General features: G+C 42.2%; 1 protein-coding gene across 1 annotated transcript; it reads left to right on the forward strand.

Annotated features, from left to right (window-relative positions):
• The first annotated feature begins 565 nt into the window (after nt 1-565).
• Nucleotides 566-7,665, forward strand: Med21 (mediator complex subunit 21). Its single transcript, XM_052175284.1, has 4 exons — nt 566-645; nt 5,642-5,756; nt 6,422-6,522; nt 7,176-7,665. The coding sequence occupies exons 1-4, from the start codon at nt 604-606 to the stop codon at nt 7,350-7,352; spliced, it is 435 nt and encodes a 144-aa protein (XP_052031244.1). The 5' UTR covers nt 566-603; the 3' UTR covers nt 7,353-7,665.
• Nucleotides 7,666-18,334: the final 10,669 nt, after the last annotated feature.

Here is an 18,334-nt window from a genome sequence, read left to right on the forward strand (position 1 = left end):
ACGCACCTCCTACCTTCAAATGCTTCTTTTCCTCCTTTTCGCTTTACCTTCCTCAGCACAGCGCTGTTTAATGATTTCCATCCCCCCAAGGCGCTCCCACTCAGAATTAAAGCAGGAGAATCTAGGCTCCAGTTGGGTATGCACTTCCTGCCCCAAACTAACAAGCCACCCTCTTCTAGTCATTTTGATTTCCTGGAGAATGTTCATCTCTTGGATTTAAATGTTGTGAATGGCTGGCTGCGTGCATGCTTTGTGGTATACCTGGACAGTAAAGCAGAGGGAAACGAGTGTTCCAGACAATGAAAAACAAACGAACGAACGAACGAACAAAACCAAAACACATTCCAGGCTAGCCAGGACTGCACAGTGAGGCACAACGCCGACAAAGCTAACAGACAGGAGGGAGGACGGCCCTACGCGGAGCCCCTGGGTCCCACCAGCCTGACGTCAGCAGGCCGCAGGCTGGCCCCGCCCCTCCCCGGCAGCGCGCCTTCTTAACCACGCCTCTCAAAGAGGAAGCCCTGTGATTGGTCCGGAGCTGACATAAATAGACCAATCGCGCGCGACCAGGGAGCTTTTGCGCACCCTTGCGTGCGTGTGAACATGGCGGATAGACTCACGCAGCTGCAGGACGCTGTGAACTCGGTGAGGGCTTCCCTCTGCTCGCCAGCCTTTCTGTTCTGACGGGGAGAGAGGAGGAAGGGGCGAGGCTTGGTCCCGGGGAGCGCGCAGATTGAGGTCGCCGCGGATGGCGACCAGAGGCCTCACAGAGGCCAAAGGGCGGGGTCTGAGGAGATGGGCCGGTCCTGAGCGGGAACCCGGCCGGGCGGACCGGCCTGAGGGGGGACCCGGACCGGCGGACCGGCGGACCTGCGGACCCGCATGAGCGGGAACCCGGCCGGGCGGACCGGCCTGAGGGGGGACCGGCCTGAGGGGGGGACGCGGACCGGCGGACCGGCCTGAGGGGGGGACGCGGACCGGCGGACCGGCCTGAGGGGGGGACGCGGACCGGCGGACCGGCCTGAGGGGGACCGGTGGACCGCCCTGAGGGGGAACCCGGACCGGCGGACCGGCCTGAGGGGGGACCCGGACCGGCGGACCAGCCTGAGGGGAGGCCGGAGCCGCCAGTCTCTCCTAAGCGGGGTGGGACCCGGGGCCTCTCCTGAGGTGCGAACTTGAGGAGGGGAACTGATGGCCTCTCCTGAGGGGACTCAAGGTCCGACACCAGGTAGCTGGGAACGCGAGTACTCAAGTCCCAGGGATGCATCTGGAAGCTCCTTTGTGGGGAGGGACAAGCCTAAGCACTTTCGTGTACATCCCTCCCTCGCGGTTCCATTTCAACTTGCCAAATGGATCCCTCCGGTGATCGCACTCCGGAAGCTGAGACCGGAGAATTGCAGCGAGCTCGGGGCCAGCCTGAGCTCCAGTTTGATATCCCCTCAGAAAACAAAACAAACAGCTACAACAAAGTGTTGAGTGTCTGTAGGTTGGTGTGTGAGTGGCCAGGGTGGCCTTGGCTTCTGTAGGCCGTGACTCCTCCGCTCTTGGCAACTGTAGCACCAGTGGCTGGAGAGGAGCATCTTCTAGAGGAGTCTAGATCGGCCTTCTCCTTTTCTTTCCATTTGTTTGTCTGCTTTACGATCTTCCCTGAGAGACTCTTAACAGGTAAAAGTGAAGCGCTTGCAGCACAGTACCGTGGAACAATTAACGTACACAAAGGATTTTTTATTTGTTTTGAGATGGTCTTTCTCACTGTGAAGCCCTGGCTGACCTGCACACTGTAGAGACCAGGCTGGCAGTTAAAAACAAAAAACAATCCGGGAATCAAAATCTACTACAAAAGCTCCTGGAAACTGCTAGCTTCTCTAACTTCGTCCCCTCTGACTGTTATTCTTGCTTAATTGTACATGAATGGGAAGCTAAAAATACTGAGCTTGGAATGACGACCCATACCTTTAATCCCTGTAATCCCAGCACTCAGGAGGCAGAGGCAGGCAAATCTGAGTTTGAGGTCCAGCCTCAAAGTGAGTTCCAGCCAGAACTATGTACAGAGACATAGTTCAGCTATGTACAGCCAGATCTATGTACAGAGACACTGACTCAAAGAAGCAAGAATTAAAAACAAAAGAACAAAACAAAAAACCCCTTCTGCTTATTTCAATTAAGAGTGCAGCAGTTTTCCACTGGTAGTTAAAAATCTCTTAGTGTCATCCTGGTTGTAGTTTAATATAGAAGGGTCTACAGAGTATATGCTTGCTGGAAAAAATCTAAATACCTAGTCCTCTGGCCAGTGTTTTTCTAACAGTAGTACTTTGAAATTGTGAATCTACAAGTGAGAAAACTAGTCTACTCTGTGTAAAGTAGTTTTAAAGTTGAGCTATCTCTTAAATATTGATGAATTCACCAAGGTATATTCTGTTTTGCAAAGATTCCCTGGGCTGCCAGCCAACCTCTCTCAAGAAAATTCTCAACTTCTTTGTGGTTTTACAAACCTTTTTTTTTATTTAAATTTTATTTTGGTTTTACAAATTTTAATAATGCTGTGTAGGAGCTTAACTCCTACATATGCATATTCATATAGGTCCTGGAGTTAGGATGGTAAGGATACAATATGATCTTGACTCATCTTAGGAGTACTGATAATTGAGTTAATATGGGTGCCTACTGTGTCTTTGGTAATGTGTTTACAAAGAACTACTTGAGGAGCTTAGAAAGATGTCATAAACTCAAGAGACTTTTAGATGATGCAAACAAGCCCCATACATGGCTAGGGAGTTACAATGAATTCTTTTCAGTTCTTAAGAGCTAAAGTAGACTGGAACACAGAGCAACATTAACATTTGTTCTGACATCTGGAAACTCTATGAGTACAGAAGCTAAGTCATGTTCATCTCTATAATATTTATATACAGTGCTTGTCATGGAGTTGGTTTTTCAATAAATATTTTTGAACAGATAAACAATGAATCTTGAATAAATGTATAGGACAGAACACATAGCTACTGTATTAAATAAGTTTCATTTGTATTTTTCTTATGACAGTGCTGCTAAATTGAATACTGCAACTTAGCCACCCAGGTTAGCTTTTCAATGACAATTCAGAATTTTGTCATTGAAATAATGACAGCAAAACAATAGAAATGTTTACTGATTGGAAATAGTAAATGAGGTTTCAGGAGTTAGGACTAGTGAGAACATGTGTTTAGTTTGTGAGAGGTGTGAACTTATATTCTCAAATTACTTTTTAGTTTTGCTTCTTTTGAGACAGAATCTCATGCAACTCTGGCTGGCCTAGAACTGTCCACATAGTCCAGACTGGCCTCAAACTGTCAGAAATCTGACTACCTCTGTCTCTGCCTCCCTCATGCTAGGATTCATCATGCTCCAACAACAAATTTTAAGCAACAAGGTTACAACTTGAGTCTTGAAGAATACATTTCTGATAATGTGCAGTAAAAAAAAAAATGTAGTACAGACTGGCCTCAAACTCCCTTATGTGGTTGAGGATGTCGACCTTGAGCTGCTCTTCCTTGCCTCCATCTGATTATTGAGTTACATGTATATGCTGTTACTCCTAGATTTTTGTTCAGTGCTGGGGATATAATTTAAGCATTATGTTTGTTGGATGAGCATCTACCAACTGAGCTATATCCTTAATCCTCGCACTATTTCTTTATACTTGGCAACTGCTCTGTTTACAGAAAAGAAATCATGTGCTTTGTACATTACTTTTTTGTTGTTAGCCTTGGTAGATATATTTGCCAGCCAGATTTTCTCAATCTCAAACTACTACCTTTTAAAAGTACTTATTTTTAGCCAGGTGGTGGTAATGCACACTCTTAATCCCAGCACTTGGGAGGCAAATACAGGAGGATCTCTGAGTTGAAGCCAGCCTGGTCTACAGAGTCCAGGACAGCCAGGGATAAACTGAGAAACCCTGTCTTTGGGGACTGGGGCAGGGGAGTACTTATTTTGCTTGGAATAAATTTTGGCATATATATACCAATACTTACAAAAAGAAAAGCAAGATTACTCTTGTTTATTTCTTTATTTAATTGAGACAGGTTCTCATGTAGCCCAGATTGTCCTAAAATACAATTCTGAGGATATCCTTGAAATTCTTATTCCTGCCTCCAGGTCCTGGGATTACAGGCGTGTACTATCACCTGCAATTTAAGCAGTGCTATGGATCACATCCAGGGCTTCATGTATGCTATGCAAACAACCAAATGAACTCTATATTTCTTTGTGTATGTGTGTCTGGTATATGCAGGTGCACTTAACCTGTGTACATTTATGTAGAGACCAAAGTTGTCCAAGATTATTTTTCTTATTTATTTATGACAAGGTCTCTCAATGAGCTGAAAGCTCACGTTTTTTAACTAGATTAGATGACCAGTGAGAGCTTGTCTCTGTTGGGGGGGGGGGGCACATTTGTGTTCTTGTTCTTAAATAACATCTGCCTAACCCCTGTTTTGTTTGTTTGGTGGTTTTGGTTTTAAAAATTAGCATATAAGACTGGAGAAATGGCTCAGCAGTTAAGAGTTTGGCTGTTCTTTCAGAAGATCTGGGTTTAACTCTCAGCATCCACAGAGTGGTTCACAACCGCCTAAAACTCTAGTCCCAGATGATCTGATGGCCTCTGTGGGCACTGAATGCTCATGGTCCACATACATACATGCAGGCAAAACACCCATACACATAAATAAATAAAATTAACATATAAAATGGTTTAGGGGGCTGGCAAAGTGGCTCAGCTCAGTAAGTAAAGATACTTGTCACTAGATCTAATTCAGGACCCACACTGTAGAAGGAAAGAACAGACTCTTGGCAACTGTCATTTCACTTTGGTATCTTAGGATCTATTGAGTTATGATTTGCAGGAGTTTTTTTTTTTCTTCTTCTTTTTTTTTAAATATGTATGAGGGTTTTTTGCTACATGTAAGCGTGTGTACTATGTGGGTGCCTGGTGCCCAAACCGGCCAGAAGAGGACATCAGGTCTCCTGAGATTAGAATTATAGTTGTGAACTGCCATGTGGGTTCTGGAAGTTGAATTCAGGTCCTCTGCAAAAGCAGCTAGTGCTCTTAACCATTCAGCACCTGTTTCTCTATTGTAGTTTGTATATCTGCTGGGATGGAGATCTGGTTTTATTTGTGAGCAGCCTTTTCTTGAGAGCTCAGTCTCCAGAGCTACTCAGAACAATCACTTAGGGCTGAGCTGAGTCTTTGGTTTTCTTGTCACAGCCCTGGCTGGCCTTGAGCTCAGAGATCAGTCTGCCTTGGCCTCTCAGGTGCTGGCATTAAAGGCATTTGATACCATAGCCTGGCTTTTATGTATTGATTCTTTAAACTAGATTGATACCAAATTTAATTTTACCTAGACTGATACCAAACGTAAGTTTCTTTGTATGATTAAACCTTTTAATCCAAACTAGAAACAAATAGATCCCTGGAAGAGTGAGAGTTTTAATTGGACAGTCTGTCATTGTTAGTAATAATGGGCTCATTTTATCTATGAATATTCCTTTGTCTGAGGAATTTGCATAGAGATCATTATTATGAAGAGATTGTTGCCATTTTTAATGAAATCCTTAACATTGATAACTCTTTGTAACCTTGATTTTTTTCCTTTTGTTCCAGCTTGCAGATCAGTTTTGTAATGCCATTGGTGTATTACAGCAGTGTGGTCCTCCTGCCTCTTTTAGTAACATTCAAACAGCAATTAATAAAGACCAACCAGCCAATCCTACAGAAGGTGAGGTCTGCTTAGTCTGACTGACATTTCTTCTACAATTTATAGCTTCTTTGTAAAAATGTGACTGTGGTTAAAGTATATTACTGTAAGTTTTGGCATAAATGATTCCTTATTTTTTTACATTTATTTATTTGGTGTGTATGTGGGCATGCCTGCCATAACATGCATGCAAGAGGTCAAAGGATCTGGAGTAACTCTCCTTCTATTATTTGGATTCTGGGGATCAAACTTAGGTCTTAGACTTGGTGGCAAGTGCCCTTGTCTGCAAAGCTATCTCATTGGCCCAGGAATGACTTTATCAGTATAATTCATAAGCCTCATAATTCTGTTTATGTCCAATAAAGATTGTTACTTCCTTAGAGGAAAGCTTGTATGAGTTAAACTGAATTTTACTTTTATGACCTTAATAAGAAAAACGTCTCATCTATGGATTCCTTTCCTTAAGGTACCAAAATGTTGTCCTAATAAATAAAATGACATGCTAATTCCCAATTTGAAGTAATAGTAAATGTATAAATAGTATTGACATGCTAAAATTATCTTTCATAATTGGAATTATATAGAAAACTTAGCTGAGCTTTTCTTGCTTTATTAATCTTATAATTTCTACTTATGAAAATGTAAAATTCTGATCATTCTTTAATTTGATGGGTTTTTTTTTTCAGAGTATGCCCAGCTTTTTGCAGCACTGATTGCACGAACAGCAAAAGATATTGATGTTTTGATAGACTCTTTACCCAGTGAAGAGTCTACAGCTGCTTTACAGGTAAAACTCCTCTAATAAAATTACTAGTAGTAGAGAACTTTGAATTAAAGGAGATTATGATATTCAGTTTAATATTAAATTTTAAATGGGAAGTATATGAGGCTTTATTTGGTTTTGTGAGTGTTTTCTTTTCATTCCTTTGTGTGTGTGTGTGTGTGTGTGTGTGTGTGTGTGGTCAAATCCAAGATCTCACAGACTAGGCCAATATTCTGTCTCTGAGCTATAACTTCAGGCTTTCTTGGGTGTTTTGTTAACTGAGCTGGCACAGCCTCTGGAAGATTGTGCTATAAGTCTGTCCAATTTTGACTGAAAAGGTAAGATCAGGTGTGTAAGGTGGTATTGACATTGAACAATTTCATCTTTGGCAGCAGACTCCTACCTAACTTTGTCTAACTAGCAGAGTGAGAAGAGTGGCATTCTAAATGTGGAATAAAACAGTCTTCAAGCAATGCAAGTGGAGCATATATGTACACCTATATATTCTCATTGAAAATTAGTCTTCTAAGAAGTCATACAGAAAAATGTTGATAAAATACCTGCTACTAAAGATAAAACACAATGGTTGGAAAGGCATTCTGATTTTAAAATAAATACTTGTATTTAGTTTCTGTTCATTTCATCTCTGAATATATTAACATTCATGTCTTACAAAGGCTGCAAGCTTATATAAGCTAGAAGAAGAAAATCACGAAGCTGCTACATGTCTGGAGGATGTTGTTTATCGGGGAGACATGCTTCTGGAGAAGATCCAAAGTGCACTTGCTGACATTGCACAGTCACAGCTGAAGACCAGAAGTGTTACCCATAGTCACTCTCTCCCAGACTCATAGCATCAACAGCTAAGACGTGACAGAGAAAAGAACTGTTGGAATGACATTAAGAATGCTGCATCAGATGTAAGCCCTACCAACAACTATAGAACATCATATGCTATGACTGTGTTGCCTTTTTTTCTAGCTAGTTTTCATTGTGTTCTCTTTTCACTCTTGATAAGTAAAAAGCTTTAAAATAGCAACTGAATCATCTTCAAACATCATTACGCCTTCATTTTTTATCTGACTAGAATTTTCAGGATAGATACTGTACTAATAAGGTTTGTGATATAATTAAACAGTTATACAATAAAGCTCTTTGTTTTGTGTATGTGGTTTTGTTTGTTTGTCCTTTTTTGTGCAGTTTGGAGATGGAACCCAGATTTTGTGCATCTTGTGTATGCAAGGTATGTACTTTGCACTGGGCCTTACTTCCCCCAGTTCTGACTTCTCTGGTTTTTTCGAGACAGGGTTTCTCTGTATAGCCCTGGCTGTCCTGGAACTCACTCTGTAGACCAGGCTGGCCTCGAACTCAGAAATCCGCCTGCCTCTGCCTCCCAGAGTGCTGGGATTACAGGAGTGCGCCACCACGCCCGGCTCAGTTCTGACTTCTATTGTATTATTGTAGTTCTTTCACAGATCAAAATAAACTTAAAAGCAGAGATATGGTATATTTCAACTTAGATAGGTGTCCTGCCTCTTTAAAGGTGGCATTAAATAAATTTGTACTTTGAGCAAAAGTTTCTTAAAGTGTTTTAAAGAAACAATTAGAGCAAATAGGGAATAGTCATCTGTTCTTCTGTGGAAAGCTTTTTTTCTTCCAAAATGTCCCACATTCTAGTTTATCTCTACCTTTGTCTTGACAAAGAAGTTTTTACTGTCCATGGAATTACAGTGTTACTGTGAGAGTTTCTCCATCCTAAACCATGTTTAAATAGTTTTAACCTACATTCTCCATATTCTTAGTTTACATGTCTTCATAGTGAATTTTTTTAATTTTTGAATTAATTCTTTCTCACTCTCTGTACCTGAAAGTACTTCTTCTTCTTCTTCTTCTTCTTCTTTTTTTTTTTTTTTTTTTGAGACAGGGTTTCTCTGTGTAGCCCTGGCTGTCCTGGAACTCACTCTGTAGACCAGGCTGGCCTCGAACTCAGAAATCCGCCTGCCTCTGCCTCCCAAGTGCTAGGATTAAAGGCGTGCGCCACCACTGCCCGGCCTGAAAGTACTTCTGATATTTAAAAAGTTTTATTAGGTTTATTCATTTTAAATGTTTTTCCTGCATTTGTATATGCACAGGATGCATGTGCTTGGTGCCTTCAGAGGTTGGAAGAAAGAACCCTGGAATGGGTTGTGGGTGCTGGGAATGGAAGCCTGGTCCCCTGCAGGACCAACAAGTGATCTTACTCGGAACTATGTGTCCAGCCCTCTTTCTGATCTTACTAACAAGTAAACCTTTACTGTTGTAATGTAATCAGTGTACTTCTGCTGTATATCAGTGTATATGTATATACTTACATAAACTACATAGCAGTATATACAGCAGTAACAGTAATTTTTTTTTCTATTTTACTTGAGTTTGTCATTACTGATATTTGTATCAGCATTTGCAACTGTGATTACCCATCTACCTCTTGGATCTCACTGTTTGTTGTTGTCCAGAGTCTTAAGTCTAAGTTATAACAACTTACTGGCTAAACAGTTTTTAAAAACTGGCATAGACAGTTTTTAACTTTTGATTTGTATGTGTGTGTGTGTGTGTGTTAAATCTTATAAGTCCTGTCAATAGAATACTGCCCTTGTTTGTGGGGGGTTTGTCCATATCTTCTATAGCTCTTGAATTTAAGGAGCCATTTCATAGTGAACATCTTTTACTATTACTCCTGACAACAACCATTAGGGTCTTTAAAAGATGATATTGTTCTCTCAACAGTGATTTTTAAATTTATTTTTCTAAGTGTTTGCTTACATATATGTCTGCATATCATGTGTGTACCCAGTATCCCCAGAGGCTAGAAATGGGCATTAAATCTGGAACTGGAATTACAGATAGTTGGAAGCTACCATAATAGGCACTGGAAACTGAACCCAGGTCCTTTGCAGGAGCAGCCAGTGCTCCCAGCTGCTGAGCTATCTCTCCCGTCCCAAGGACGATCTTTGTTTTTCAAAAGCCTTTAAAGACAGTGTGTCCTCTGGATCCTTCCAGAGGATATGGGGTAAGTTGTACATAAGTAATGTTTCTTCTCTCCTGGAGTCTTGACCTGCTTTTCTCTGTATACTAAGAATATTCTGGCATCTTGCTTCCATTAACACATACTTCTGACTAAATACTTTTTAAGAAGCCAAGTGACTACATGTGAGAAGTGAACTTTCTCCATGGGCTATCATTTACTACAAGATGTTAAGGCCTTTCCTTTAGGGGCTGGAGAAATGGCTCAGCTATTAAGAGCACTGGCTGCTCTTCCAGAGGTCCTTAGTTCAATTCCCAGCAACCACATGGTGGCTCACAACCATCTGTAATGGTATCTGATGCCCCCTTCTTGGTGTTCATGAAGAGAGCTATAGTGTACTCACATAAAATATTGTTTTTTTTTTTTTTTTAAAAGAAGGCCTTTCATTTAGTGGTATCAGAAAACAAATCCAGATTTCTGTCCCTAAGGTTCTGTCTCCTATTTTTAATTGTAACAAGATTACTAGTAAGGTAGGTTCAAAAGAATATAGCTATGAAAATGAGACCTACAGGTATTATAGTAATGAATGGTTTGGTCAGGGAGTTGGCACACTCACAAAACTCAAAAAGAGCTGGTGCGGGGCAGAAATAAAGGATCAAAAGGAAAAAGACAAATAATGTTATCCTAAAGAGGAGTACAGGCATTTAAAAGATTGTGACAAATGTGGCATTGAACAGAACATAAAGGAAAACTGTTGGAAAGAGTCTTGTGAAAACTGCTGCTTCTTACACCTTGCTGCCAGTGTAGAAACTACCTTATCATTGGCGTGGAGCTAAGTCCTTGATGCTGCCTGTCTTAGTTAGGGTTTCTATACCTGTACAAGCATGACCAAGAAGCAAATTGGGGAGGAAAGGATTTATTCAGCTTACAGTTCCACATTGCTATTCATCACCAAAAGAAGTCAGGACTGGAACTCAAGCAGATCAGGAAGCAGGAGCTGATGCAGAGGCCATGGAGAGGGGTGTTATTGGCTTGCCTCCCCTGGCTTGCTCAGCTTGCTTTCTTATAGAACCCAGGACCACCAGAAATGGCACCACCCACCATGGGCCCTCCCCCACTTGATCACTAATTGAGAAAATGCCTTACAGCTGAATTTCATGGAGACATTTCTCCAAGGGAGGCTCCTTTCTCTGTGATAACTCCAGCTTGTGTCAAGTTGACACACAAAACTAGTCAGTACACTGTCTGCTCACTGGATAACTTGTGCTTCAACAATTGGAACCCATAACATCTTGCAGCACTAGCCACTACCTTGTCACAGAATTTCATCAGCCAACTCTAACCACAGTAACATTAAATAGATATATGTAATACTATGCAGGACTTGGTGACACACACACCTTTAATCCTAGCACTTAGGAAGCAGAGACAAGCAGATCTCTGAGTTTGAGGCCAGCCTGATCTACAAAGTGAGTTCCAGGACAGCCAGAGCTACACAGAAAGCATTAAAAAAAAAAAAAAGAAGTGTATGCAGTATGTAATACCAGAAAAAAAAATGTCAGCATGGACACTATGAAGTTAGAGATTTTTATTTGTATTTTTGGTGGTGGTGGTGGTGGTATGTGACTAAAAATTCAATCCAGAGCCTTCTATTTCCCAGACAGAGACTCTACCTCTGACTTATATCCACAGAACTCTTTTGAGTCTGTCTTTGATGCTCTTTCCTCAGGGACCACTGTACTTGGTCATCCCAGGGTCAGCTTTCTTCTCTGTGTAAAAGGGACCTCAGAGACCAGTCCTTACTGGAGGAGGCAACCCATCGGCTGCCCATCTCCTCCAACCCTTGCTTGTAATCCTGTGTTTGTAATTTGTTATCTGTAATCCTATGCCTGGGTTTCCTACACTGCTACTGCTGTGCTCTTAGGAACCACAACAGAACCTGACACAGCAGCAGTCAAACCTCTTGTTTCTGTGATCAAACCATAAAAGGAAGTCAAAGATTAATTAACCAGGGTCTGCTAACTACTATGTTTTATTGATAGGGCATAGCTAACCATCAAGGTGCAAATAATTATTCCTATTGCTTAAAACTCTTTTGAGATTAGAGAAAAGGGCACTCTGATTCATTCAGGGCCCTAAGTATTGCACAAAAAGCAGCGCACTGATCACGATTTTGAATAAAAATAAAAACATAAAGGAAATAGCAGATTGAATTATGTTCTATTAAATGGGGAAGAGATAGCTCACTGGTTAATACCCTTGGTGGTAAATCATGAGAACCCTAGTTCAGATCAAGCGCCCATTGTAACAAGCTGGGGCACCTGCAAGCAACAAATCTAGCTCTGAGGGACCGGATGCCCTCCTCTGGCCTGCACATGCATACATTTGCAGACACAAGAATAAAAGAAATTTTCTTTCAGACAGTATCTCACTATATAACCCTGGCTGGTCTCGAGCAATGTGTTAGATTTAGCTGGCCTCAAACTCAGAAATCTGTCTCTGCTTTCCAACTGCTCACATTAAAGACATGTACCACCATGCCTGATTCTAATGATTTGAGGGAGGGGCGTTCTCTGTTTCCTGACTGCAAGCGACATAACTAGATACCTCAAGAAGCTCTTGCCACCATGATGTCTCTCCTATGATTGTCTGTGCCCTGGAACCGTGAGCCAAAATAAACTCTTCCTTAAAATTTTGTTTTGCTTTTATTTTTTTGGAGAAAGCATCTTATTATGTAGGCCAGGCTGGCCTGTAATTCATTGTGTAGCAGTCCGACTCCTATCAATTACACCTTAGTTTCACAAATGCTGAAATTAAAGTTCTGTGTTTTATTTGTTTGAGACAGGCTTTTTGCTACACTTTCTTGTATACAGGTTGTCCTTGAACTTACTATGTAGCCCAGGGTAGCCTCGAATTCTTGATCTTCCTATCTCTGTCAATAGAGTACTGGAATTACAAGCCTGCACTACCATGCCAAATTATAAGTACACCAGTAAGTAACAAGCTGGGTATAGTAGCATGTGCCTTTAACTCAGGAGGAGCTCTGACAAGGCCAACAGCAGTGAGACCTTGTCTCAAAATAAGAATAAGAACAGCACAAAGCAGCCTTTATGATAAAGATCTAAATAGGAAGAAGGAGTGGTCAACCCTGTACTCTGGAAAACTCCCTACCCCTCCTGATGAAAACTGTTCTAGTAACAGTTCAGGCAGGACATTCAGCTCAGCATGTCAGAGTGGATCCTGAAGAAGGTGTTGCCGTGGCGCCAAGTAGGTCCAAGAGACCCAGGGCACACCCCTTGTCTCTGCTCTCAGGGCTGTGGACACAGATGGACTAGGTCTCCATGCAGAAGCAGGGCAGCAGACAGTGGGAGTCTGTGTCCTGTTCCTCTTGGCACACCTCTTTCCCTCATTCCTAAACAGGGCTCTCCAGCCCTGTTCCTAAAGGACCACAAACTCTAGGCCTCTGTTGGGGCTGTATGGAGACCTGGGGAGAGGAGGGGAGCAAGCCCTTGTCTGTCTGTTGCATCAGCTCAAGCTATTGAGTTCAAATGGGTCTGGGTCAAGTAGCATCCAGGGAGACAAATACAACCTTGCGTTTGGGTGCTAGGCGCTAGCCTCTTCCTCTTCCTACCATGATCCCTTGGTGAAATTCCAGCTCCTTTGGAGACCATTGTTTGCATAGTCTGATAACTGAAGGGAGGAACACAGTGTCTCCCTGTACAATGTCTTCACCCTTGCCAGAACGGAAACAGTACCAGAGGAGGAATGGTCTCCCAGGAAGAGATTTCATGGCCCTGACCACATGTCAGAAACTGGCAGGAGAAAGTGGAGAGCCTAGACAGTGCTGCATCAGTGATGGAGGAAGATGGAGCTGAGGGGTGTGGCCAATGGTCCTCAGTGATGGGCAGGAAGATGGAGCTGAGGGGTGTGGCCACTGGTCCTCAGTGATGGAGGAAGATGGAGCTGAGGGATGGAGCTGGGTGTGGCCACTGGTCCTCAGTGATGAAGGAAGATGGAGCTGAGGGGTGTGGGCCACTGGTCCTCAGTGATGGAGGAAGATGGAGCTGAGGGATGGAGCTGGGTGTGGCCACTGGTCCTCGGTGATGAAGGAAGATGGAGCTGAGGGATGGAGCTGGGTGTGGCCACTGGTCCTCAGTGATGGAGGAAGATGGAGCTGAGGGATGGAGCTGGGTGTGGCCACTGGTCCTCAGTGATGGAGGAAGATGGAGCTGAGGGATGGAGCTGGGTGTGGCCACTGGTCCTCAGTGATGGAGGAAGATGGAGCTGAGGGATGGAGCTGGGTGTGGCCACTGGTCCTCAGTGATGGAGGAAGATGGAGCTGAGGGATGGAGCTGGGTGTGGCCACTGGTCCTCGGTGATGAAGGAAGATGGAGCTGAGGGGTGTGGGCCACTGGTCCTCAGTGATGAAGGAAGATGGAGCCGAGCGGTGCGGCCACTGGTCCTCAGTATTTGTTCCTCATCTCAATGTGAACACTGAACAGATAGTCTTTCTCTGTTATTTGTCTTACTGTTACTTGTCTTTTTAATTGGTCTGCTGGGGATGTGTGGCCAAGCTGGGCCCGTGCTCCAACGCTGAGAACTCTGATGGTCCTGTGAAGCATAAGCACCCAGGCTGATGAGACTATAATAGAAACTGGAATTCAGAACTTAGCGAAGGAAGAAAAATGTGTCCAGTTGAGTCAGCATTAATGTCGAAACAGCATAGCAGAGACTGAAAATAGGCATATGGCAGAAAAGGAAGCGTTAGAATTTAAAGGTATAAAATCAGCAGGCAAGTTTGACCAAGGGAAAAGAGTACTGTATATCAATCATATTAAACAAAAGGTCAAAGTGTAGCAATGATGATAGAACAGAGAGAACATTGCAAGTTAAGGTGCATGCTAATAAATTGAAAATGCTGACAAGAAGGGCGTTCCTAGAAAAACTTAGTAAGTGGGCCCAAGCAGATACAGCATAACACCTCATTGGGTGTTAAAGAAATTTAAACAATAACTGAAACTTACCTACAATTAAAGCACCACATTAAGAGTTATGATAAGTTTTACCATGCATTCAAAATTGGTCTTTGGGGCTGGAGAGACCATGCTCTTCTCTGGACTCTTTGGAAACCTGTAATCACACACATATTCACAAGTACATACATACACACACACACACACACACACACACACACAGAGTTAAATATAAAATAAATCTAGTTGTGTATGGTTGTACGTGGTTTTTATTCCATCACTTGGGAGGCAGAGGCAGGCAGACCTATGTGACTGGGCCAGCCTGGTCTACATTGTGAGTTTCATGCCAGCCAGGGCTACATATTGAGACTCTGTCTCAAAATAAATAAAAATTAATATATTTTTAAAATTTTGTCTTTGAATTTTAGTTTTGCACAAAATATAGGAAAGGCCAATTGCCAAGATTTTATAGTGGTAGTCCAAAAATAAACATTACAGCCTATTTCACTACTAAATTTGAAAAATATCGGCAAATCAAATTCACTGGCAATTAGGGAATTGAATACCTGACTCTGAATCAATATTTAATCTCAGGAATGAATGCATGGCAGTTTTACCTTTAGGAAATAACTTGCCGGGCAGTGGTGGCACACACCTGTAATCCTAACACTTGGGAGGCAGAGGCAGGCGGATTTCTGAGTTCGAGGCCAACCTGGTCTACAGAGTGAGTCCAGGACAGCCAGGACTACACAGAGAAACCCTGTCTCAAGAAAACCAAATTAAAAAAAAAAAGAATGAAAGAAAGAAAGAAAGAAAGAAAGAAAGAAAAGAAAAGAAAGAAAATAAGTGACTTCATATTTGCCTATTTAGATGTTCAATTTTTAAAAATGAATATCCATTGATCACTCCAAAATGTAATAATGTATTTTGCAATTAATGAAATCGCTGATCCAGTTAAATATGATAATGTAACTTAAAACACTAGTATATTAAAATGAGAGTCATTCAATAATTCATCTTGATGCAGGACATGTATTTTTTAAAAAGCTATAAATTAAAAAAACTTTTAGTGAAGGAGAAACAGAAAGTATTTTCATATATAAAGTATAGGGCTGGTGAGATGACTTGATGGCTGCTCTTCAGAGGTCCCGAGTTCAGTTCCAGCGCCCACATGGAGGCCCACAGCCAGTTATAACTGTAGTTCCATGGGTCCAGTGCCCTCTTTGGGTGTGCAGATGTACATCCAGACAAAACACCTATATGTATAGAATATATAAATAAGTAGATATTTTAACAAAAGAAAGCATAAAGTGTGTGTGTAAACCATAATGCACATCGACTGTGAGGTCAGATGCATCCCTCAGAAAACTGAGATACAGTAATAACCACATCTGTCTGTCGCTGTGCCTGTGACTGTCACCAAGACTTTAAAACAGAAGACAAGTTAAAATCTTAATATTTTTGAAAGTGAAACAAAGCTTATTTAAGGCCAACAGGAGGACCCTGATGTAGACTGAGCACGAGTGGGAGCTGAGGCAGGTGGATTTCAAAGGCGAGGCAAACTTGAGTTACACAGAGAATTTTGGGCACCGGCCAGGTCTGCGCATCCCCACAGTTAGCAGGTCAGCCTGGCCCGCTGTAAAAGGGGCTGCTTGCCCTCCTCTCTCTCTCTCTCTCTCTCTCTCTCTCTCTCTCTCTCTCTCTCTCTCTCTCGTCTCTCTTCCTCTCAGCTTCTCTCTTGCCCTCCCTTGGGCTCTTCCCTTTCCCCTCCCCATCTCCCCCTCTACTTCTCTACTCTCTTCTTCTCTCTGCCTTTCTCTGCCTCAACTACCCCCTTAACTCCCCTCCCCATGCCCTGAATAAACTCTATTCCATACTATACCGTCATGTGTCTGGTCCCTCAGGGGGAAGGGATGCCTTGGCATAGGCCCACTGAGGCACCCCCTTCCCTAACACCTCACCACACCCCCCATAGAACATATCTTAATAGCTCTTTCCCTTTTTGTAATCACAACTATATATATTTTATATTATATAATATAAAATATATATTAATATTTTGTAATCACAATTATATAGATAATGTATGCATATATACAACATGTGTTATATATAGTATTATATATTATCCATACATGTATGTATTGTATATAGTATGTATATTTGTATATATATTATACACACCACACACGTACACACACACATGCACACTATACTTTAAAGTCAGTGCTTATGGGGAATCAGGGAAGTTAAAATGCTCAGAATTTAAACAGTGAGGATAGCCACACAAGTCTGTGAATATACTAAGGAAAACTTAATTGAGTCGTTTTAAAGTGAATTTTACATTATGTGAGATAAATGTAAGGTCTTGTAAAACTCAGACTTGACATATAGGTCACTGGTACAGTAATTGCTTAGAATGTGCAGGCCTCGGGCATGGGCTCAGTTTTAGAAATCAATCTGTCTATCCACTTGTGAGTAATAGTCATGCCAAACGCATTAAAAACCTCTTCGTAGCCAGGTACACCTTTAACCCCAGCACTTGAGGGGGAGAGGCAAGGGGATCTCCGATTTTAAAGTCTTGGTCTACAGAGCAAGTTCCAGAACAGCCAGGCTACACAGAGAAAAACCAAAACAACAATAAAAAACCTTCCTTATCAAGAAGACCACAAGAGGGCAGTTTGACCTTGAGTTTGAGCCCTACGGAGCCCCTGGCTGGAGTGCTGTCTGATACTGAGGGAGCTGGATTAGTTAGCTTGGTAGCAGTATCAGAAAACTGATTTCTCCGCTAACACTAATGAGAATCAATCTTATGATTCTATTAGAACTAGCATCATCTTGGAAGCAGAAACTCATGTACAACCATTGAATATCCATTTTCTTCCTTTTAACATGAAAACCAAAGTGTGTAGACATATATTCATGGTAAGGAATTTTAAGCCTGCCACAGAAAGTTTAAGCCCTAGGACTGAATGCAGTGTTACCTAGAGCACTTGACGTGAGAAATTATTTGAGTGCACGTACAACATGTACCCAAACCTCACAGTCTGTTGATTCAATACTAAGGGACATCTAACGTAGAATCTGCACCTCTCTGCCAGACACAGCTCTCTCTGATGGAAGACCTCTCTGCCAGTATGCCTCTCTGAAGCTTTTTTGGCAACAGATGTTTAGAAATATTTTCATTGTTTTGGTGTGTTTTTGTCAAAACTGATGTATTCATTCAAAAAAAAAAATCTGTGTGGCTTCTTAAGACAGCTCTATACTTGCTCACCCAATCTGTTTTAAATCTTTCGAAATTAGTTTTGAACCTTTTCATTTAAACTCCCAACATGCAAACACTTTGCTTTTGTAATCTAAAATTTCAGTTATAATTGCTCGTGTGCATGCATGAGAGTGTGTGCATGAGAGTGCTAGCATGCCTGTGTGTGTGCGCGTGAGTGTGTGTGTGTGTGTGTTTGCATGTGTGAGCACACCAGTGCATGTGTGTGCACGCACGCTGGTGTGCTCACTGTTGTTTGTGCATGTGTAGACCAGAGATTGACAGCAGGATATCTTCCTCACTGACTCCTCTACCTTTATTTTACTGATGACAGAGGTAGACGTCTGTATTCATTCAAGACCAGCCTCAGCCACGTAGCGAGCTCCAGGACAACAGGGTTGTAGACAGTAGACCCTGTCTCAATTTTTTTTAAATTTTATGTGTATGAGTGTTTTGCTTGCGAGCACGTTCACTGTGAGGACACTGCCGGTGGGCTCAGAGGAGGGCGTTGGATCCCCTTGAGCCAGAGGTACTGACAGTTTTGAGCCTGTGATCTGAATCCAGGTCCTCTGGAAAAGTACCCAGTGCTCTTTAGCA

The sequence above is a fragment of the Apodemus sylvaticus genome, chromosome 2 (assembly GCF_947179515.1).
Source record: "Apodemus sylvaticus chromosome 2, mApoSyl1.1, whole genome shotgun sequence".
NCBI classification, from domain to species: Eukaryota; Metazoa; Chordata; class Mammalia; order Rodentia; family Muridae; genus Apodemus; species Apodemus sylvaticus.